Below are 26017 nucleotides of genomic sequence, written 5' to 3' on the forward strand. Positions count from 1 at the left end.
TCCACTACTGCCGTCTTTACCAGTATAGTCACAAACATCACATTTAAAGGATTTCTCTCCAGTATGTATTGCTATATGTCTCTTCAGATCACTTCCGTCATTACAAGCATAGTCACAAACATCACATTTAAAGCATTACTCTCCAGTATGTATTCTTATATGTCTCTTCATATGACTGCTGTCATTACTAGCATAGTCACAAACACCACATTTAAAGCATTTCTCCCCTGTATGTATTCTTCTATGTTTCTTTAGACTACTGCCGTCATTACAAGCATAATCACAAACATCACATTTAAAGCATTTCTCTCCAGTATGTATTCTCCTATGTCTCTTCAGACTACTACCGTAATTACAAGCATAGTCACAAACATCACATTTAAAGCATTTCTCCCCTGTATGTATTCTTCTATGTTTCTTTAGACTACTGCCGTCATTACAAGCATAGTCACAAACATCACATTTAAAGCATTTCTCTCCAGTATGTATTCTCCTATGTCTCTTCATATGACTGCTGTCTTTACACGCATAGTCACAAACATGACATTTAAAGCATTTCTCTCCTGTATGTATTCTTCTATGTTTCTTTAGACTACTGCCGTCACTACAAGCATAGTCACAAACATCACATTTAAAGCATTTCTCTGCAGTATGTATTCTCCTATGTCTCTTCAGATCACTGCCGTAATTACAAGCATAGTCACAAACATCACATTTTAAGCATTTCTCTCCAGTATGTATTCTCCTATGTCTCTTCAGACTACTGCCGTAATTACAAGCATAGTCACAAACATAACATTTAAAACATTTCTCTCCAGTATGTATTCTCCTATGTCTCTTCAGACTACTACCGTTATTACAAGCATAGTCACAAACATCACATTTAAAGCATTTCTCTCCAGTATGTATTCTCCTATGTCTCTTCAGACTACTACCGTTATTACAAGCATAGTCACAAACATCACATCTAAAGCATTTCTCTCCAGTATGTATTATTACATGTCTCTTCAGATGACTGCCGTCATTACAAGCATAATCACAAACATCACATTTAAAGCATTTCTCTCCAGTATGTATTCTCCTATGTCTCTTCAGACTACTGCCGTCATTACAAGCATAGTCACAAACATAACATTTAAAACATTTCTCTCCAGTATGTATTCTCCTATGTCTCTTCATATGACTGCTGTGTTTACACGCATAGTCACAAACATCACATTTAAAGCATTTCTCTCCAGTATGCATTCTTCTATGTCTCTTCAGACTACTGTCGTCATAACACACCACATTTAAAATATTTTTCTCCAGTATGTATTCTCCTATGTCTCTTCATATGACTGCTGTGATCAGAAGCATAATCACAAAAAGGACATTTAAAGCGTTTCTCTCCTGCATGTTTTTCCAGTTCCTTCTTTACATGTCCTGTATGATTACATGCATAATTTAAAGTCATTTTGTTCCTGTACGAATTCTAATGTGTTTCTTCAGATGAGAACTGTGACAAGATTCCTAATATTTTCTTTATATACCGGTATTGTTCAATGTCACTTTTAATATCTCTTCGAAATACACCCACTTTCGCAACTTTTAAAACATTTCTCTTCTGTGTGTATTCTCATGTGTCACCATAATGCCTCACTTTGAGTTTGTGGAGAATTGTGTTGGAATTGAGTTCATAATGAATATCGACTATTTGCAAATTCTCTTTTGTAATCTACTAGTATGTAACGTCTTAGCTATCTATAGTTCTTAAGGTCTGTACTTGTTCCTTCTTTTTGCTCCGATAAGCCGGTATCAAAATAATGAGTTGTTTTACCATTTTCAAAATCTATAAAAAGAAAAACAAATATTACACGTACATGTATAAGAAAACAAGAGTGGCATAATAGCCCAAGATCACTCATCTTAACCCACAGCTGGGTTGAATAATTTTGTAACAAGGAACGATGCTACTGAATTATCTTAAAATCGGACCAGTCATTCAGCTGAGATTATGGAAGTTTTCCAAATAGCCATATAGAGACTAGTTTGTTTGTTTTGTTGAAATTAATATTGAACCGACAGTGTTGTAGGTCATACGGCGACTTTCCAGCTTTGATTAAAAAGGAAGACCCAGTTAACCCTCCATCCATGTATTTTTACATCACGGGCACCTGGATAGAACCACCCAACATTCTGTAAGTAAGCTGGATTGCTCCTCACATTAAGAATTCAACGCCCCCGAGTAAGGCTCGACCCATATCGATGGGGGGGGGGGGGGGAAGGGATTTGAAGTCAGTGACCATAACCATTCGGTCACGGAGGCTCTTTAGGGAAGACTAGACCCATATCCCTGGTGGCCATGTTTCTACCGAAACAGAATTATCCGAAGGAAATTAGTAGAAGGGGAAACTAGCCCTCCACTCCCCCCCCCCCCCCCCCTGGTGGCCATGTTTCTACCGAAACAGAATTATCCGAAGGAATTTAGTAGAAGGGGAAACTAGCTCTCTACTCGCCCCCCCCCCCCCCCCCCACCACACACCCCTGGTGGCCATGTTTATTAACAAAACAGAAGGACATTTGGCAGCGAATACACTTAGCAAAAATAAGAAAATAGTTAAAAAGTTATTTTTGTAAAATTGTAACTATTTGAACACATTAAAGAACCATAGATTTTAACATTTACCAACTGTTTTCAACTGATATGTCTCATATTGGCGCAAGATGCTTATTTTGTCGAGAAGATATAGAGCTGCTCTCTTCAAAAGACGCATGCTTCATCTTCGGGTTATGTGCAAAATGAATAATAAATGAAAATGAAATACATCATATACCTATCACACTTTAAGTACATAGGTTTTGAAATATTCTTAGTCAGCATACTTTTCTGTTATTTTCTATACCAAACATTTGTTTGTTCACAACGTATGCCGCAATTGTCTTTCATCTCTTTTAAATATACACCATAGTACCCCAACCATTTGAAAATGTCTTGAACGCAAGCTAGCATTTAATCTGAACAATCTTACGTGGTACTATGTCATGCAATGAAAAATATACACTTCTGAAACTGCAACATCGGATATGAAGTGGTTACTAGCACGACTTAACCTGTAGTGCACGCGAGCGTAGACCGAGTGCCAATATAAGTTTAGAGAAGCTAATAACCATATCAGGAATGTTTGACTGTTCTGGGTATAACGCCGTTTCACAACGGTATTTCAACTATTAAACTGCAGGCAGATAACCGAACGCGTGTTGCTGGATTCTGGTACAAACCCGTTATCCGCAGATAACTGCCAACTACGCCATAATTATCATTCTTATAAACCAGAGGTGAAGGATGAATTATATCAGATACAATGTCTTTTTAACATTCATTAAGAAATCGATTATCGGACAGTTACATATATAGAAAATGCTGAAAATCCCCAAAGGATATGCAGGTTAGGCATCTGGCTACCATACGGCTAGTCCAACTAATTGTACGCGAGTCGCGATACTGTGATAGTTTTTACACAGCCAGGTCAACATAGGAAGGACCTTTTCTGTGGTGAACACTCCGCGACGATTCTACGCCGCATTTTAACTACTAATAAGAGGGCCATGATGGCCCTATATCGCTCAGCCGAGTACCATTGCTTTAACCAAAAACAAAACATTCTTACAAAGTACAGATATGTCAAAATACACCTAAAAATTGGAGGTACCATCCATGTTGTACCACAGAAAAGTGGTCTCGGTTTTCCCTACGGCCAATAATAAATAAGTTACTAAATAAGCTATTTATAGTAACATAAAATGGAAGTAATTAAAAAAATTATTGTAAGCGAACAAAAGAAGGCTCTACCAAATAAAAACAAGAGCACTGCAATGCAACGCAAATGCAGAGCAATATACACACAAAACAAAGTCATATGACCTTTGGCACATAAGTGTGACTTTGACCTTGAAGTGAGCCATCTGAAACATGCGCTCTGCACGTCGTTTCGATGAGATGAACATTTCGTCAGCTCAGCGCAAGAAGTGGATAACTGCATTGATTTAAAGAAGGACTTATTCACTTTTTGCACTAAGGTGACGATTTGTGTCAGGCTTCTTTGAAATCCTTCAAGGGGTTCAAGAGTTACAGAGCGGAAGAGAAATTGCTAACCAACAGACAGACAGACGGACACTGAGGCGATAACGTAATAAGTCTCTTCGGGTGTATAAAAAGGAATAGAGATCTTATGGTGATACAAGTTGTGTGCAAGTCTGGTAAAATCAAATCATAAATGAAGCTGCTATTGTGCAGACAACGTCAAAATAGCTGATCTTGGCCCTTTCAGGGGCCATAACTCTGGAACTCATTATGGATTCTGGCCAGTTCAAGAAAGGAACTAAGATCTTATGGTGACACAAGTTTTGTGCAAATTAGATTAAATTCAAATCATAAATGAAGCTGCTATTGTGAAGACAAGGTCAAATTAGCTAATTTTGACCCTTTCAGGGGCCATAACTCTGGAACCAATAATGGAATCTGGCCAGTCCAAGAAAGGCACCGGGATCTTGTGGTGATACAAGTTGTGTGCAAGTTTGGTTAAAGTCAAATCATAAATGAAGCTGCTATTGTGCAGACAAGGTCAAAATAGCCAATTTTGGCCCTTTCGGGGGCCATAACTCTGGAACCCATAACAGAATCCGGCCAGTTCAAGAAAAGAACCAAGATCTTATGGTGATACAAGCTATGTGCAAGTTTAATAAAATTCAGATCATAAATAAAGCTGCTTTTGTGCAGACAAGGTCAAAATAGCTAATTTTGAGCCTTTTAGGGGCCATAACTCTGGAAACCATAATGGGATCTGGCCAGTTCAAAAAAGAAATCAAGATCTTATGGTGTTACAAGTTTTGTGCAAGTTTGATTAAAATCAAATCATAAATGAAGCTGCTATTGTGAAGACAAGGTCAACATAGATAATTTTGGCCCTTTCAGGGGCTATAACTCTGGAACCCATAATGGAATCTGGCCAGTTCAAGAAAGGCACCGAGATCTTGTGGTGATACAAGTTATGTGCAAGTTTGGTAAAAATCAAATCATAAATAAAGCTGCTATTGTGCAGACAATGTCAAAATAGCTAATTCTGGCCCTTTCAGGGGCCATAACTCTGGAACCCATAATGGGATCTGGCCAGTTCAAGAAAGGAACCGAGATCTTATGGTGATACTAGTTGTGAGTAAGTTTGGTTAAAATAAAATTATAAATGAAACCACTATCGTGCAGACAAGAAATTGTTGACGGACGCACGGACGGACGACGGACGAAGGGTGATCACAAAAGCTCACCTTGTCACTATGTGACAGGTGAGCTAAAAACAACAAGAGCTGTCACAGGAGACAGCGCTTGACTATGTCGATGCTGGATAGCGAAACTGGGCACATCTGAGGAAACTGGAGCCGTCACTGGAGTGTTTAATGACTCCAATGGTGGATGAAGATATTGCACAATAGCCTGAGGTAAAGATAAAGTGTATCAAAACACTATACAAGTATATTCTAAGCAAAAGGGGGGCATAATTCATTAAATATTGGTGCAAGAGTTATGTACCTTGTGTCATATGCTGATGATGATGTGGAACAACTACTTCAAGTTTGAATCAAATGTATTTCATAATAACTGAAATACAGTGAAAATGCATCAAAATTAACCTTAAGTAAAAGGGGATATCATTCATGAAAAAAATGGTGCCAGAGTTATGCACCTTGTGTCATATGATGTGGGTGATGATGCTGAACAATTGTTTTAAGTTTGAGTCAGATCCATTCAGTAATAACAGAGACAGAGTGAAAGTGCATCAAAACCTTTACCTGAAATTCTAAGTAAAACGGGGAAATAATTCATGCAAAACTTGTGCCAGAGTTATGCACCTTTTGTCATATGATGTGGGTGATGATGTGGAACAATATTTTAAGTTTGAATCAAATCCATTCAGTAATAACAGAGATAGAGTGAAAGTGCATCAAAACTTTAACCTGAAATTCTAAGTAAAAAGGGGGAATAATTCATGAAACAATTGTGCCAGAGTTATGCACCTTTTGTCATATGATGTGGGTGATGATGTGGAACAATATTTTAAGTTTGAATCAAATCCATTCAGTAATAACAGAGATAGAGTGAAAGTGCATCAAAACTTTAACCTGAAAATCTAAATGAAAAGGGGGGATAAATCATGAAATACCTCTGCCACAGTTATGGCCCTTATGTCAGATAATGTGGGCTATGATGAGGAATAACTATTTTAAGTTTGAATCAAATCTATCAAGTAATTACAGAGATACGTAGAAAAAAGAGAAAGTGTAAAAAAACTTTAACCAAGGTGGGGACGCGGAAAGACACCGACGCCGGGTCGAGTAGGATAGTTCTCCTTATACTTCGTATAGTCGAGCTAAAAATATTAATGAAATTTTAAGATAATTGGAAAGAATATCCTTTTTGTCCTTCCATTCAATTGATGTTTATGTGAATAAACGTCTCAAAATACGACTTTGTCACTATTTTAAACAACGCACCTTAAAGTTTACACACATTTCACACGGCTCCGCTTCGTGTCACGTGATCGATTACCGCACTGTCTATTGGTCAGCTATTCTGTTTTGGAAGAGTATACTAGTAATGGCGGACAGTGAGGTAGCCAAATGAAACATATAGTGTTTTATGCTTTGTTAACGTGTTTTAGGGCTGTGGACAAGTGGCGATCCGATCCGATCCGCGAGTCGAGGCTTACGATTCGCAGTTCGAACCACAAATCACCAGCAACGGTAAGAACTTACTTATAATGATACAAAAATGCAACTGTTATACATTAAATAAGTACTGTTCTTTATGGAATCTAAACGTTGCAGTTCTCATTGTGCTCAATTTAACAGTTATGACTTATTTTAAATGTTTTGCTCATTAATTAAAGTCGGGTTAAGCGGGTGGACTTCTGTTATGTTCGGCCATTCTTGCAGATGAACGATATGACGTCGGTCATTAATATCACAATATTTAGTAACAGTTTCGCATTTATTGATAAGAAAACTTTATTTGTTGGAAAGAAATTTTGTATTTAACTTTTGATTAAATTTAATTTCTTAAATGTTACTCGTTACAGCCCTAACGTGTTTTACCGTAACAGTTATGTTTAAACCATAAAATATTTCAGTTTTATTTTATTTTACGATTTCATCGTTTAAGTATATTTTTCCTGATCGTGCTTTTACCCAAGTCTATTTTCACCGCCTTCGACATTAAATCGCCCCTACTGGATGTACGCACGTATTGAGTGTACTATATACTGACTTAAGGTTAGGGTTAGGTTTAACATAGGTTTAACAGTGTACATTCGTACGTGCGTACACTCAATGTGGGAGATTTAATGCCGACCTTTTCACCACAGAAAAGGCCTTTACTGGTTTTGACGTAAAGAGAGGGATTCTGCCCTATCACGGAATTATCTCAGAATTCGTTCTGACATCAAATTATTTGGACTAACGGACGGCTAGACATTGTCAATCTATAAATTGAAAAACGGACATTGAAAACACTCTAGCAGACATTGGCTAGGTGTCCGGTTAATGGAAGGCTAGACACATCTTTTATTGTATTTGTGTCGTTAAATAGCTTAACATATATGCCGATAAACGGCTATAACTAGCTATGTTTTCTGTTTATATATGTAAATAACATTTGTATTGCACTGGCAATTAAATGACATTAGCAACAATGCATTGCATTGTATAATAACACCTCAATATACTAGAAAATATGTTACAATAACTGGTTTTATATGGTTTTCATCTATATGAAATACTTTTAAGTACTGAAAATGACGTCTGATGATTTGATTAAATGAATGAAATTCATAAGCACAGTGTCAGGTCAAGGGAAATACAACTTTTATAGGAAATCTATATAAATACACATAGTCTACAGAAATATAATTTATGTCAATCTATAAATAGAAAGACACCTATACAAGACATCATGATTTTCATGTGTAAATGGTAAGTTATAAAAAGTCGCATATAAAAAGTCGCATGGAACTATATGTATGTATTTTGTCATTCTACTTATGGCAACAGTCTTAGGAAGATTGGGTGTAATCCATTGCTGCACTGAAGATGTGTGCCTACTTTGGCACTGTCAAGCAAATAACTGCATTTGAATTCTATTTAAAGCGATCAGGTTAGATTTAGACTCGTCAAGAACTGTTCATTAGCTGCCATGTTACTGGCAGTTGAACATATATAGACTGGGATACAAACGATTTTGCTTCTGATGCTGGGAGTGAATAGCTCTTTATCGTTTTTAGCGCTAGTCAAAATAAAATATTCTACAAATACATCTGAAATACACATACTGTGAGAGATGATTGTACGTCTACTTTTAGTGTTCGAAACACAACATGTGTTTTAGTGTTTCCTCTACTAAAAACTTTAATCAAGCATTTTGAATGAAATAAAAAATTTCTGAATACAATGCATACAAGTAGATGTACAATCAGCACACACACTGACAGTATGTGTTTGATATGTTTTTAAAGAATATCTTATTTTGACAAACGCTACAAAACGATAAAAAATTACTCTATGAACACTGGTTAAGTTAACTGCCCGCCATTTAACAACTGAAATACGGCGTTAAACCCAAAACAAAAAACTACTTCCCAGCATCAGAAGCAAAATCTTATGTATCCCAGTCTATATATGTTCAACCAAAGAATCATAAAATGCATTTTTATAGCTCTTTGATTCAAAATCCAGTAACATGGCAGCTAATGGATAGTTTTCAGTTTGGATTTGATATTTAAACAGAATAGTAGGCAACTGAGATTATTTAAGAAATAATAAGTTCCCAAGTGTGGTTTATCGTAGGATAACCCGTGTTTTGAGTTGTTTAGGCCGTAGGACTGAGTGATATATCGTTTCGCATAAGAAAAAAAAACTAAATTAGGGTAATTCTACGATAAATCACACTTGGGAACTTGTTATTTCGATTCTAACACGACATACTAGTATCAACAGTGTTAGAAAAAAATGGTAACTACTTTTTACGACCGTGCTCCGCCCCTGGATCGGATGACGTCATTGCACGCGAGTGGTTTATTACAGAATAACCCGAGATAGATTTTGCTCTACATCTATGTAGAGCCCAAATTTTGAGGTACAGGGGTTGGGTATTTACTGTGAATAAGTTAATCTTCATTGAGACCCACGCATATGCATAATTACTTTTTCTACTTGTACAGGCTCGGGTCCTGGGCAGGGGCCGATGGCCGTGCCATCTCCTAACCAAACCCAAACCCAAACCCCCAAAGTGACCTGTACTCGTCATAATTGCACCCAACCAAACTATTTTGGCAAAGGAATAATATTTTTTTCACAATTAAGACACAAAAAAAATGCAACAGAGGTCATCATTTCATACCTATCTTTTAAACAAGAGCACCGCCTTGCGGGTGCTGACGCTCATCTGATTTTTTTGTGTAATAGAAATATTGTCCTACCCATGATTTTCTAAGTCTAAAAAGGGTCATCATTCTTGCAAAAAGCAGGATAGAGTTATGTTTCTTGATGTTCAGTGTCCACTTATGATGGTGAAAAACTGTTGCAAGTTTTAAAGCAATAGCTTTGATAGTTTATGAGAAAAGTTGACTTAAACATAATACTCAACCAAGAAAATGATTTTCTAAGTCCAAAAGGGGCAATAATTATTGCAAAAAGCCGGATGGAGTTATGTTGCTTGCTGTACAGGGTTAGCTTATGATGGTCAACAAGTGTTGCAAGTTTCAAAGCAATAGCTTTGATAGTTTAAGAGAAAAAGTTGACCTAAACATAAAACTTAACCAAGAAATCTGATATTTTCTAAGTCCAAAAGGGGCCATAAATCTTGCAAAAAGCAGGATGGAGTTATGTTTCTTGCTGTACAGGGTCAACTTATGATGGTGAACAAGTGTTGCAAGTTTTAAAGCAATAGCTTTGATAGTTTAGGATAAAAGCTCACCTAAACATAAAACTTAACCAAGAAAACTGATTTTCTAAGTCCAAAAGGGGCAATAAATCTTGCAAAAAGCAAGATGGAGTTATGTTTCTTGATGTACAGGGTCTGCTTATGATGGTGAACAAGTAATCCAAGTTTCAAAGCAATAGCTTTGATAGTTTAGGAGAAAAGTTGACCTAAACATAAAACTTAACCAAGAAATCTGATATTTTCTAAGTACAAAAGGGGCCATAAATCTTGCAAAAAGCAAGATGGAGTTATGTTTCTTGATGTACAGGGTCTGCTTATGATGTTGAACAAGTATTCCAAGTTTCAAAGCAATTGCTTTGATAGTTTAGGAGAAAAGTTGACCTAAACATAAAACTTAACCAAGAAATCTGATATTTTCTAAGTACAAAAGGGGCCATAAATCTTGCAAAAAGCAAGATGGAGTTACGTTTCTTGCTATACAGGGTCAGCTTATGATGGTGAACAAGTATTCCAAGTTTCAAAGCAATAGCTTTGATAGTTTAGGAGAAAAGCTGACCTAAACATAAAACTTAACCAGGCAACGCCGACGCCGACGCCGACAACCGCTCAAGTGATGACAATAACTCATCATTTTTTTTTCAAAAAATCAGATGAGCTAAAAATGTCTGTGAGGATACCCTCTGACTCCCTAAATCGGAGGGCATGACCCCCTAACGTATCTCAAATTTTGGAAAAAAATGCAGAGGGACCACAATTTTATACCTATATTTAAACAAAAGGGCCATGATGGCCCTATACATCGTTCACCAGAGTTGGTCTGGCCTACTGACCTAGTTTTTGACCCCACATGATAAAGAGTTGAACTTGACCCAAAGATCATCAAGACAAACATTTTGACTAAATTTCATAAAGATTCGGTTACAACTGTGGCCTCTAGAGTGTTCAAAACCTTTTCCTTTGATTTGACCGGTGACCTAGTTTTTGACCCCACATGACCCAGATTCGAACTTGACATATAGATTATCAAAACAAACATTCTGATTAACTGTCATAAGTTTCAAACTTAAATTGTGGTCTCTAGAGTGTTGAAAAGATTTTCCTTTGATCTTGCCTAGTGACCTAGTTTTTGACCCCACATGGCCCAGATTCAAACTTGACATAGAAATGATTAAGACAAACATTCTGACCTAGTTTCATAAAGATTGAGTCACAAATGTGGCCCCTAAAGTGTTCACAAGCTTTTCCTTTGATTTGACCAGGTGACCTAGTTTTTGAACCCATGACCCAGATTCAAACTTGACCGAGAAACATCAAGCCAAACTTTCTGACTAAGTTTCATAAATATAGGGTCACAACTGTGTCCTCTAGAGTGTTCACAAGCTTTTCCATTGATCTGACCTACTGACCTTGTTTGTGCCCCTACATGACCCAAATTCAAACTTGACCTAGAGATCATCAATACTAACATTCTGATCAAGTTTCGTGAAGATTGGTCTCTAGAATGTTCACATGCTATTCCTTTGATCTGATTTACTGACCTAGTTTTTGACCCCAAATAACCGAGTTTCGAACTTGACCTAGAGATTATCAAGACTAACATTCTGACCAAGTTTCATAAAGATTGGGTCAAACATGTGGTCTCTAGATTGTTCACAAGCTTTTCCTTTGATCTAACCTACTGACCTAGTTTTTGACCCCATATGACCCAGTTTCGAACTTGACCTAGAGATCATCAAGACAAACATTCTGACCAGGTTTCATAAAGATTAGGTCAAAAATGTAGTCTCTAGAGTGTTTACAAACTTTTCCTTTGATCTGACCTACTGACCTACATTTTGACCCTACATGACTCAGTTTCAAACTTGACCTAGAGATCATCAAGACTAACATTCTGACCCTGTTTCATAAAGATTGGGTTACAAATGTTGTCTCTAGAGTGTTCACAAGCTTTTCCTTTGGTCTGACCTACTGACCTAGTTTCTAACCCCACATGATTCAGTTTCGAACTTGACCTAGAGATCATTAAGACTAACATTCTGACCAAGTTTCATAAAGATTGGGTCACAAATGTAGCCTCTAGAGTGTTCACAAGGTAAATGTTGACGGACGACGGACGACGGACGCCAGACAATGAGTGGTCACAATAGCTCACCTTGAGCACTTTGTGCTCTGGTGAGCTAAAAATGACAAGGGAAAGACTCTCCACTGTCAGAAGGGGATAACCATACCTCAAAATTTGCAGCAGAAGCCAACATTTCATATATGTATTTCAAACATTTAAAGGTAGACATGCCCTGACCCACCTACACAACTCGGCTCGCCGATGCCGCCTTCATTCTTAAACTGTTGCCGCTCCCCGCATCCCAATGAAATATTTCTGGAACCGGGTCAGTAATATATACACTTCGTACGCTTAAAACGATAACTGACATCTGACATATTATTGTACTGTTTTATAATCTCAAATCTCCTAATGCAGCTTTAAGGAATATGAATAAATTTTGAATTGGCGGTTCGTTCAAATAGAAAGAAAAATGCTTCTAAACCCTTTGCCACTGGCTTCAGAATAACTCTACATTTTATAAGAGATGTCTAAAAAGAATTTGTCGTGTTTTCCTGTTGCCGTGTCGGCGGGCGAAAACACAACAACATGAAAACTTGACAAATACCTAAGTTTTTGTGTCGGCGGAGCGAAAACACGACAACACGAAAAACTTGACAAATACCTAACTTGTTGAGTTTTTGTGTCGGCGGGACAACAACACGAAAACTCGACAAATAATGTATTTGTTGTGTTTTCGTGTTGTCATGTCGGCGGGGCGAAAACACGACAACATGACAAATAAAGGGCGCCGACACGACAAATTTATACCCGCCAACACGAAGACTCGACATATAAATCTGTCGTGCTGGCGCCCTTTAAACGTTGTGTTTTCGCGTAAAATTTGTCGTGTTTTCACCCCGCCGACACGACAACAAGAAAACACAAAAGCTGGACAAATTAGGTATTTGTCGTGTTTTCGTGTTGTGATTTCACCCCGCCGCCACGACAAGAAATGGCAGAAATCAGCCACCATACCAAACTTCATAAAATGTTGCCATTATTATGCAGATTGACAACATACATGTATATAACAGGTCGGAGACTTCCCCTGGATTGAGAGACAGTCTCTAGATCTAAACACTGTCTCTCGTTTGAAAGACAAAATGTCTTTTGATCGGAAGACTGTATTTAGCTTAAGTGTTGAAAAAACATGAAAATATTATTAAAACAAGTTGCATTATTTATTCATTGAAATAAATTGTTATTTCAAGTAAACTTTACAAGAAACACGTTGTCATAGAAGTGTGATTAAGCATTATAATTTTGATTTTGAAAATTGATAAAAGAAAGATAATTTTCTATATTTGAAATAAATTTGCGCATTCTAACTAGAGCTATCATTAGAGGTGATGAATGTACCCCCCGCATGCACTGACACGGTACATTGCAATTTGACGCACACAAGATTGCATAATTATGTGGACTGTATGTATATAGACTGTATGTATACAGTATAGTAACAACAAACAAAGTCCCATAACTATGCAGAGTATCTATCTAAAAGAACGTAACATGCACCATGCACAACTAGGGTTGGTACTGATCACATGTGTTAAGTTTCATTAAATTGTGTGCAAGGGTTCAGAAGATTAGGTGTGCACAAGATTTCATATGCAGACTGTATGTACATAGTATGTTAAGAAACAAAGTCCCATAACTCTGCTATTTTTGTTGTTGAAAAAACCTAACGTGCCCCATGCACAACTACTGTTGTTACTGATCACTTGTGTGAAGTTTCATTAAATTGTGTCAAGGGGATGAGGAGAGATGGTGCGCACAAGGTTGTGTCTATGTATATAGTATAGTAACAAAAAACAAAGTCCCGTAACTCTGCAATTTTTTTTTGAAAGAACCTAACATGCCCATGCACAACTACTGTTGTTACTGATCACTTGTGTAAAGTTTCATTAAATTGTGTCAAAAGGATGAAGAGAGATGGTGTGCACAAGATTGTGTCTACGGACAGACGGACGGACAGACAGACAACCTGAAACCAGTATACCCCCACCCCACTTACAACTTTGTTGTCGGGGTGTACAAAAAGAGAGCTTTAATTACTCTTTCATTGATTTCCATTGCTTAAAGGCAAAGAAAATCTCCTATATGTGACCCCCCCCCACTAAAAGCCAGACATTTTAATCCCCAATAAACAGGATCCTGTCTGGTCCACTCTGATAAGGGTCCATAAAGCCCCTATAGACTTGACATGTAGTCCATGTCAGAGGATCATAAATTTTATTGATATTTACAGATAATAGGTTATTTCCAATGCTATACACTTCACTGATTGCAATGCAATTTTTTTCCTTTTTTCAGATTATACACAAAATTATTTTAACTAATTGTTACTGCTCATTCTTGTTGAGTAATGTCCTGACCAATTAAATTATAATTCTTACATCAAGACAATTCGCACCATTTTAGAAAACTGTCACCTTTATTTAATGAAAAATGAAATAATTATTTAAAACAAGCATTTTTTTTTCAATTATTATTAAATTATGATCTTATTATCAAAGTAACAAGATAAAAACAGAAAAACTGAATATTGCTGTATTGTATATTGGCTCTTACCGCCATAGGAGAGATCGCCCTGACGTCACGCATCAACACCTGTTTAACTGGTGGTAGGCAAAACAAATATTTTTACATCCTTTATGTATTGGATCGGAATTTTTAATTTCTAATAACTTTTTTGTTCATTTATGGATTTTAAAAATTCAAAAAGTTTTGAAATACTTACGATTTTCATATTTTTATATTCAAATAACTTTTGAAAATGAAAAAACCGTTTCAAATGACATATGATTTTAATAGCGGCGTACGCAGCGATGCTCCAAACTTTTAGAATAAAGACTGTAAGTTAAGCGTTCATATTAATAAATCGATTTTATTTCGAAATAAAAATTAAAAGTTATCAATAAATTGCTTGTTTTATATCCTTTCCATTGATCAAAAAATTATTGATATCATTTGTGTTTTAAGAACGTTTAAGCCGTTAGAAAAACATCAATGTTAACAAAAAAACATGGACGCTCGGCGTCTGCCCACCCGGTCTTTGTCTTATCAGTTCTAAAAATAGTATATACAACGGATTTGTATACAAACACGATCTCTCCTATACGCAGACCATAGGCCACATACCTCGCATACCAAAATCAGTGTCTTTAAGCTCATTTGAGTCTTTCGGACGAGAGACAATGTTTAGATCGAGAGAATGTCCCTCAACCCAGGGGAAGTTTCTGACCTGTATAATTCCACACGACTTTTTGTAACTCATTATTTGCACGTGAAAGTCATGGCGTTTTGTATACGTGACTGTGTTTTTATAGATGGACATAATCACTCCGGGAGAACTACGTTCCAACGTAAGTCATGTCTCAACGATATAATGTGACATATCTCAACGATTTCTGGTTACGGTATCGCTCAATGTGACACGGCTTATATTATTTTCATATATAGCAATTACTTTTATGATATTTACTTATGTCTTGACTTGAACATGTATTCAGATTCTAGAAGTAATCGCATAAATTTATCAAAACATTCGAATTTCAAAAACAGTTGTCTGTTATTTAGAAAATAGAATCATTTTGCTATTTTCCAGAATAAAACAAATATACTACATTTTTCAACAGCAATACTTACTGACAGTCAACGATCGATTTAAGGCAATACCAGTTATAATCTTAGAAATATATTACTGCAACTGCTTTATCATAAACAGGCAATATTTATTTAATATCATGTTCCTCATTCTAACCGATGATGTTACTAACTCTAAACGCGACATAGGTAAGCGTTACTGACACTCATCGAAGTCTTGCGGCTAAACATTACTTATATCCGAGTGAAATGTACCAGCAAGTCTGTGACTGAATATCAGATTTTGTTCAAAGTATGTACATATGTACTAGTATTTTTTTTATCCGTTTCTTTTATTATCATTTGACGGTTTCCCCAAGATATCTTACTAGCAATATGTACGGGGTAGCCGCGGAGTTGGCTTATACTATTGCATGCGCACACCTTAATTATTATTAAGTCTGTAAAACGATTCTTTTGAAGCACAGGACGCAACTAAGAAACCTGAAGTAAGCATGTAATCGTAGGTTATTAGATTTGTATCTAGGTATATGCACGCGTTCTGCAGCGGAAATAGAGAAATATTGCGCGAAAAGGCATTGAGTACATACGTTTTTGGTTCTTAAGGTTTGCTTTTTATATTTTTATACACGAGCATTTTTGTGTTTTACATGTCATGCCTTTCTGTTTCCATAACGTGTGTAAGAGATTCACCTGGAGGGGATTACTTTTATTTACACTGTCCCGTGTCTTTGGAACACGGTAGGGGTAAGAGTGAGGTTGGGTGCGCACCATAAACCGGTTTAAGCTCCCCAGTGGTGTTTTGGCCACTGACCGTTTCAAGGCGGTGCCCCACTGTGTTCCATTGTTTGTTCGTGTTGTCCTTATTCATTATATCAATGATAAAAAAGTTGTTCTTTAACCCAAGTGGAACTGAAAATGTCCTAGTTAAAAAACTTAAAAACATGACGACATCCATGAAACTGACGTCACAATTGACGACACGCACCCAAAATAAAACTAAAACGTCGATATTTATAGGTTATTGACTTTGCATGTGGATATAATGCACTTGTTCTGCAGCAGTAATATTGCGCAACCTTAGGAGCGAAAGAACGAGTGCATATACCCACATACAAAGTTGATAACGTTTTTATTACATACCTACTATCAAGTAATTACTTTATGTCTAAATTTTCTTTCTGGTACGAAAACAGGAAAAACAAGAGAAGAATTTCTCCGAAAATCTAATAAACAAATCAAGCTGACGCGTATTCATATTTCCACAAGTTGAAACGTCAAATAGATGTCGCAACGTACGCGTGGACGTCATGGACATCACGCGATTCTTTCCATTTAAACGTTTAGAAAACATTACTCTCCGATATGAAAGCGTTGTCCGCAATAACATATGTACAGTTTAATATATGAGAGAGTGGTGCCTTTGAGTAATAATGGCCCTGCCAAGGTGATAATAGCTCGAGGGCTATTATTTGTTTTTAGGGCCATTATCACTCAAAGACAACGTTCTCCCATCTATTTACCTGTTTATTACACGTGTATATAATCGTTTAAGAAGAGTTTAACGTGCAGTTTTCATTTGTTCAAGCATTTACTGGGGTTTTTCAGTTTCTATACCATTTGGATAAGGGGCTACATGTTGTATAAAATCAAATGCCTTGATAGTTGTACTTTCTTACATAAAGCATAATTTAGGGTTGAAAAGAAAATCATATCATAAAGAATTGCTATGAAGTTAATATACGACTGGGTTGTGCTTTCTTGCCATAATGGCACGTCTAGTGTTATAATCACACAAGGGCTTTATTTCGAGGACTATTATTAAACTAGGTGTGCCATTGCGGCTAGAAGGCACAACCAGCCGTTTATTGACTTTTTTATCATATACGTTCACTTCATATTTATTTTGGTATTTTCATTTTATAATATTTTCCAAACACCTAAAAGAATTATTTGTTTTGCTTTTTTTATCAACAATGCCATCAATATTTGACAATCGATCTGATTCAGCGACCTTTCGATCGCCATAAATAATGTTGCTTCATGACGTCAACATCAAAACGCGCTGACGTTCTGGTTACCCGGGGCCGTTATGGTTATGGCGCCAGAGGCGCACTGCGCCATTATGGATACATAAACAGAAGCCGTAATGACCGTTTTAAACGGCTTTTTGTTACTATTTATAGTAACATATATAATAAGGAAAAATATTGCACGATCGTAGTCCATTGAAACTCAATTGAAATAATTTTAGATACGTAATAAGGAAAAATACACCGGACTGGCCTTTCCGTCGACATTACAAATGCCTGCAAAACCCATCTGGCATTACCCATGCGATGGTTCTCGTGCTGGTTATGACAACTTGTGCTGCTTTGATATTATATGGTATTGTATATGTGAACTTAGACATTATCATGTACCTTGAGACCTTCTCTTCGTCCTATTTACATGTAGTATTTTTGTCGGTCTGAAATACGTTCATAAAACGATAAAACTAAAGTTGAACTTTGTTATTGTGCTTCACTTGAATGTAATGACGTCACTTCGGCTTACGGACGTTCATTTCCCGCGCTGTGGGTGCATGCTCTGCCATAAGAATGAGTACTGCAAATGAAGTGTTTCTAATTGCTTTTAAATTTCTGTTGTTATTTGTAAAATACGGCATGCAACAAAAATGATCTGTCTGAATGAAACGGTAGTTTTTATGCGATATGCAAGAAAAAATCCACTTATGTGTTTACGAACTCGACAGAAATATTCGTCCTGAGGGCACTTGCGCCTGGTCCTTTGGGATCATGGAGTCCATTCAACACATATATATTAGAGTTCCGCTTAAGCCGGTGCTAGGGGGCGTAAGCGGTGTTGCACATTTCATTACCTCTCATGAACAGACTCAATCAAACCGAGTCTGCTATTATTCTTCTTGGTTGCATTCTTTGCTTCCAAAGTATCTTTTTACAGATTTTATTAACTATCACAACAGCAATCTTTAAGTGCCGTGTGGCGGCGGCTGTAAAAAGTCTCCCCGTACTTAGATTCAATGTTGTTATATTTTCTGGTCCTTTGGGATCATGGAGTCCATTCAACACATATATAATAGAGTTCCGCTTAAGCCGGTGCTAGGGGTCGTGAGAGGTGTTGCACATTTCATTACCTCTCATGAACAGACTCAATCAAACCGAGTCTGCTATTATTCTTCTTGGTTGCATTCTTTGCTTCCAAAGGATCTTTTTACAGATTTTATTATATGGTTACGAGTTATGACGTCTCAGGTTCCTAATACATTTGCACGACGTAATAATAATTATTATATGCGGATAAAATGAGCAATACGCCTGCACATGGTGTCGAAAACATTTGTTACGAAATAGCTAATTTATGTGGAAAGTTCTTGGAGTAATGCTTTACTATCCTAATTATCTATACAGTATTGATTACCGGCGTACGCATGTACGTACTATCTAATAAGTGTAATTTTCTACAAGTTCAAATGGTAATTATGATGCTGAGACTTTGCAACACTGTATGTGAGACGTTGTCACATAATGTATGTTATCGTTGCGGCCTTGCAACATTTATGTAGCTTACATAAGTGTATTTGTAACTAGTTCGTTGTATCTTGCAAAATGCTACAAATAGCTAATATATCTTCTACACATCAAACTTATCTTTTCAGTTATGAAAACGTAAAATATATGCTTAATTACACATAATAAGTGAATTTACAAAGTCATTCGAAGCGATACCTTAGCTTCATCGTTGATGTATGTCACATGATATCGATGAGACTTGACTTACGTTGGAACGTAGTTCTCCCGGAGTGATAATCTGTATTTCTACAGACTGTTTGTACATTTGTATTTATCACAGGAGCCTGAAATTCTATCCAAAAGCCACGAAAAGTCTGTATATGAAAAAGACCCCCCTTCTATATAATAAAAAACACCAGGAATGAAACGCATTCACACCCCACCCACCAAGAGAAAACAAGAAAATTTCAAAGTAAGCAGTGCGAGTGTTCTCGGGTGGCATAATTTTCTAAAGGCAACTAAAATATATGAGGGACTGTGCTTACTGGTCGCTTCACCGTATTAACTAACACGAAATCAACGATTTCAACAACATTTCGTTCATCGTCCAAACCATTGCGTGACGTTACACCTTCATGTATATCTCTGCATCGGAGTTAATAATGCTTGTGTAAATGCCAGTATCCGGTCCGATCCGTACACAATTTAGAACAGAACAGAATAGCATCGTGTAAACAATGTTATTTGTCATTTACAACACAATTGATATTTAATATCAGAAAACTCATTCCGTATCACCAAGCGTAGCTGAGCAGCCATGATATTCTTTTTTTCCTGTTATGCGCTACTTCCGTCAATGGTTGAGTTACTTCCCCTCTTTTGTCAATGCTAGATTTAGTTCCCATAATGGGGTTTTCCAACATGATATGCCTAATTCTTTTATTATTTAATGCTTAAAGAAATTCAAAGATGTAATATTTATTGAAAGAAATATCAGTAATAAAACATGACATATACAGATATTTTTAACGTGGTTCTTGAAATTATTTTGTATTCTCTCCGGCGCAGAAATATACATGAAGGTGTACACAGGTTCCTGTGGTATTTATATAGATCATCTATAAAAATGGTACTTTCCTTGACCAGAGTGTGACGAAGAAACATTTCTAACCCCACCCACTTTTCTGCCTATAGTCTGGATAACTTGAACAGTGTAATACACAGACATCACCGGGTCCAACCGTTACTTTAAAAAACCGGATCAGTGACTTGGATCAAATGGGGCAGTTTTAGTGTGTCTGGGTAAAAAATGTAATTTTTTTGTTATTAAATAAAGAATTCATTTAATTCAGAAATTATTGTTAAGGACGGCATACAGCGCAAGATGTGCTCCGAATAATATGGAATACTCGTTGCTATTCGTTTTCCAGCAAATCTAAGCACTTTTCTCAATTACTTTGGAAAACCATGCGAAATTAGCAGGTAAACAAACCGCGACTAAAAAGCATTATTTCAGCGCGTCTTCGGCGTTTTCAATTTATTGTGTCTGCTGAATCCGCGTTCACATGCTACTGATGTCAGTGGCGAGACCAACACAATGATCGCTAGCGAAAGAAAGTCTGGAAACATATCACCATATTTTGACACAATAGTTTGACAAGCCTCAGGCAGTGAACAGTTTAATGTTCTCAAGATAACTTTGACTTGTAAATAGTCCATCTCTGCTCTGTCACCACTAATATATCCATCTTCATCTCCATATATTTCAATAAGCTCCTTCAGTTCCTTTTCTCCATACACATGTAGTCCATCACATTCTTAGGGACACAAGCAGGATTGAGCACTGTACTGACAAGTTGTACGTTTCTCATAGACTCCTTATCAAATATTTCATCAAGGTTTTCAACAAGTTTTTTGCAGGTAGGAATCTGCACTATTCTGAAACTGCACCCTTAATGTTCCTCTGTCTGTTATCTTTACACTACAGTATACGGAGTTGGATATCTTTGCATAGACTTTAGAGAGTTCAGTTCCAGGAACACTTTTCTGTTGTTCTGGTTTTATCATGGTTGTGTCTCCCATATTTTTCATTGCCTCAATGTCAATCAAGTCTCTCTAAAACATCCTTGATAACTTCCCAATGACACCATGAGTATCAACAGAAGGCCGGTGATCAAAACAAATGTCACAATCTATTTTCATAAAAAAATACCCTTTGCTTCCGCGATTCCTTTAGCAGCGTCATTCTCCAATGCAGTGTAAAGTGCTGGATAGCAGATGGCAATTGCACGAACAGCTCCTTCAAGAGACAGCCAGCGAAAACTGTCATCCTCTTTCAGAATTTCCATTATTTCTGTGAGTTTATTTTTGTATCTCACAGCAGAATTTTAGAAGTATCTGTACACTGAGGGTATGTTGGTATTAACTGAAAATTTGTACATCACGGCAAACTTGTCCTGCAGCTGGCTAGTCTATGTGCTACAGAGTGCACTTGCATAGGTCTCTCATTCACTTCCGTTACTGTAATGCAACAGACACAGGATCAGCCACTGCAAAATGTGGTAACATTGGAGCTTCGGAGTTTTCTTCTGTGTTCGTTTTCATCAATTTCCAAGATTCACTTAATTGGTCTATCAAAACAGTGATAGGTAGTGGCCACCCAAAACACAACACGATTAAAGGGATGTTTAATGCTCCACTCTGGAAAGAGTAACGTCACCATTAAGTTATGTTGCTACTAAACTGAAGTATATGAACATTGAATAGATTAACAAACAATATGGCTCCAACTTATCTAAGAACTTGAAATCAGTACTGATTCTTAAGGTTCAAAAATGTGGACATACCATTGGGTTCCCAGTTTCATGAAGGTTTTCATCAGCTTGCAAGTAGAGTAAAATGATTTATTACATATGGATAACCTTTTACATCTGTACACTCGAGGACTTTGTCTTTGTGTTTCTTCATATGTTTTCCATGTTTGATTTTGCGGAGCATTTTTGATAGCATATGTGGCACATGAAACCATAATAATGAAAAAATAATGCAACGACTCGCTTTTCTTCTTCTTACATTTACAACTCCTTTAGTTCCGGTAATTATAGCGCTGCCATGAAACTATCGTTAACTCTTTTTTTCAGCTCACCTCCAAAAGTAGTCGGACCTAGTTTTTACCGGCCGTGATTTTGAAAGAATAACTCACAAAGAAGTGGTATGATAATTTGTATTTTTAAACAAATCAAATATTTTCTGCTATTAAAGAAATGCTGAAACCGTAATTCTTCAGGTTAATTGTCGATTTTTACTACTGAATAAAATTCGAAGTGATGTCGTCAAGCACCCAAAAGTTTTTGCCTTACTTTTATTCAGTAATTAATTGAGAAATTCTTAAAGGTATACGAATGTGTTCATTGCGAATGTTTTTGACATTTTGGTAGAAACGCATTAATAGATGTGTTAAGGTGAGAAATAAAATTCCATTGTAGCACGAAAAGTAGTTTCAAGTCCCAGCATGTAAGTTTGATCTCAGGGAAAAACTCTCGAAAACAGCTTTCTCGCCACCGTGCTTATAATTTAAAATGGGGCGAGCTTAGCTATATGTACATTTTGTTACTTTATATAGAAAATATAGATAACAGGATTCAGTACGTGCGTGCCTTTTTCTGTCTAAAACATTTTGACCACAGTGCGACTGAATTCCTGCCCTTAAACCAATAGTAATGCACGGGGTTTCAGCAGAAGAATGATCATAATAACTATATAAAATGATTACATTGCTGTTGACTAGAACGTTATCAGGAGACAGTACTTATCGCTGTTTCTGATATATTAAGCGAATAAAGGCACGTTTCCCTTGGAGAATTGGTAAAAACGAACACGGAAGAAAAATCCGAAGCTCCTGCGTTCCCGCATTTTGCAGTAGATGATCCTTTGGCTCCTGCGTTACCGACCAGTTCAGTTATGAACCGCCTTATAATAGCCTTCCAAGAAATTTAATTGATCATTTGCAGCACCAACATGTTACATGAATGTATCAGTCATGTCAGTGATATGACGGAATTGGTAATATTGTATGTTTATCAGAGAACGCACTGGAAATAACACTTTTTCTGAGTCATGGCACTGTTTACCTGCTATTTTTATGTTTAAGAAACTGGTATATTTACAGATTATCTGTAAATTTACAGATTGATTGTTCTATTTATAAATTTATAGATTGTGTGTATAAGAGGGTCATGATGACCCTGAATCGCTCACCTGAGTAATATGAGCTAGATGTTTAAAATGTCACACTAATGCTAAAATATTAAGAAAGTAGGTCAGTAGGTCACATTTATGGGCACTGAAATTCAGTTTTCAGATAAGTCTGCAATACTGTACATAACATCCAAATTTCAAGGATGTTTCTCAAAAAAAACAAATAAATAAAATAGGTCAGTAGGACATATTCATGGTAACTGTAATGGGGTTGTTTAAAGTCATTTTGAGAAAAAATATTTTTTTAAAAATTTTGTGAAGATTTATTTTCGAGTTGCTTTAATCACTGCAATTAATTAATTCATTGTCACACTTGCATGTATTGATCACAAAGAAATTGTATATTCAGTTGTTATAATTTCATGGCATTATGAAATTTGTTTTTGACCATAAAAGAAATGATAGCAATAATAATTAAAGAAAACTTGTTAAGGACACTGGAATTACCAACTATGAAAGATAATAGGTAAGGGTAGATTTTTGGGAAGTACATAGCACCAAAAACATTGTCCCAGTGCTACGCATTTACATAGTGGGCCCACAACAAAAAGAAACTGTAATGGAAAAATATTTCAGACTGGATGTTTCAAACATCCAACAAGTACATAATAATTTACGCTAAATATTGATGGAGGGGAAGGAAATGGTAAGGGGCGAAATGGGGGGGGGGGGGGGGGAAGGGAGGAAAGACCATATTTTGCATGTTATGGAATCACATTTTATTTTTGGCCAAAACATCCTAACCAGAAAATTTGCCTGGCCAAAACATCCTAGGCCAATACATCCTAGGTCCAAACGTCCAGTCCAAAACGTCCGTGGCCAAAACGTCCGTCCACCATATCATTTTATTAGACCTGATTTTGGCATGGTTTCCCGAAGTAATCTAGAAAAGTGTTTAGATTTGCTGCAATTTGGAAAACGATTAGCAACGGGTATTCCATAATGTTCAGAGCACATCTTGCTCTGTACACCGTCTCTGACAATAATTTCTAAATAACTGAAAAAGACAATTTTCTTACCAAAACCGCTCCATTTGATCGAGAATCAGATCATACGTTACTGATCCGGTTTTGGATACGGTGGAAAATAAACTGCATTAAAACAATACCTCTTATCAATATTATGTAGAATGATTTTGTTAAATAAGTTTGTCACTAATTAATCCATACATGTACATTCTGTTAAAACACGATCGAGTATAATAATATTTTTGAAACAAATGGCGAACCTAACTAAGGGGAAACAACTAGGTAAAAACCGGTAGGCCTATGACTAATCATATTCGCGAATACAAGATCAAATACTGACTATGAGATAATATATTTGTTTTGTTTATGAATAAAATTAATTTTGGTTTACGCCTATATCAAATTTGCTTAGCAAACAAATGTCCCTTTTACTGTAAAACTGTGATTTTAAATTAAAAGTAAAAACAGTTCTAAAGATTTAATTTGGTGATGATGACAGCAGCCCAGACTTAAAGTCCTCGATGGTACTGGCTGCTACTACTGACTCTGGAAGACTGTTCCAACCGTATTGCACTTGGGAAGAAGGAGCCCTTGTGAACTAGAAGTCTCGAATGCAGGACTGTGAAGCACATGCTGTGACTTCTTGTTGGCGTAATATTTGTCCTGATTAAATATGGAACTGATGGAATAGCAATAAGTTGATACACTACTTAATAGAGTATTTATAATTGTTTTACTGGTCTCGCGACGTTCTTTGAGACTCGGCCAGGATAAACATTCAAGCATGGTCGTAACGCTGCTGTACGTCTATGATCCCCTGCAACATATCGTGCTGCTCTTCTTTGAACCTGTCCGACCTTGTTGATGTTAGTCTGTGTATACGGATCCCATACAGAGTAGGCGTATTCCGTTATTGGTCTAACTACTGATTTACAGCATAGTTCTTTCACTAAAGGAGGATACCCATGGGTGTTTCTTCTTAGGAATGCCAAGGTGTTGTTACATTTTCTGAAAGTAATGTCTATGTGTTTCTTCCAGGAAAGATCAGAAGAGATGTTAACTACCAAATACTTTGCTGTATCTACTGTAGCTAAGGTTTTTCCATGACTATTTATGTAGAAATTAATGGTTTTCTTTTCTTAGTTATTCGAATAACCTCACACTTGTCTGGGTTAAATTCCATAAGCCATTTGTTTTCCCATATTTGAAGATAATTAAGATCTTTCTGTAGAAAAGTGGCGTCTTCCGCTGACCTTATTACTCTGTAAAGTAGACAATCGTCTGCAAAAAGGCGTGCTATAGAAAAAACACAGTCTCGCATATCATTTATATACACGAGAAATAATAGAGGGCCAAGGACTGTGCCTTGTGGAACCCCTGATGTTACAGGACTTCGGGAAGAATGTTAACCTTCAAGTACGACTGACTGGTAACGTCCTATGAGGAAATCAGTGATGATCATCCATTGATGCAAGTTTCCACGTATACCATAACTATGTAGTTTGGCCAGTAGACGTTGGTGTGGCAACTTGTCGAATGTTTTGCTATAACTATCTTGATACATGATAGTGGACCAACA

The 26017-nt window shown here is 36.7% G+C and overlaps 1 protein-coding gene across 1 annotated transcript; it reads right to left on the reverse strand.

Moving 5' to 3' along the window:
- Window positions 1-24690, reverse strand: LOC128547383 (zinc finger protein 98-like). Its single transcript, XM_053519994.1, has 2 exons — window positions 24579-24690; window positions 1-1828 (listed from the first exon to the last, which is right to left on the reverse strand). Exon 2 carries the CDS (start codon window positions 1243-1245, stop codon window positions 136-138), a length of 1110 nt encoding a protein of 369 aa, XP_053375969.1. The 5' UTR covers window positions 1246-1828; window positions 24579-24690; the 3' UTR covers window positions 1-135.
- Between the last annotated feature and the right edge of the window lie 1327 nt (window positions 24691-26017).

This window comes from Mercenaria mercenaria, chromosome 12 (genome assembly GCF_021730395.1).
Source record: "Mercenaria mercenaria strain notata chromosome 12, MADL_Memer_1, whole genome shotgun sequence".
Lineage (NCBI taxonomy): Eukaryota > Metazoa > Mollusca > Bivalvia > Venerida > Veneridae > Mercenaria > Mercenaria mercenaria.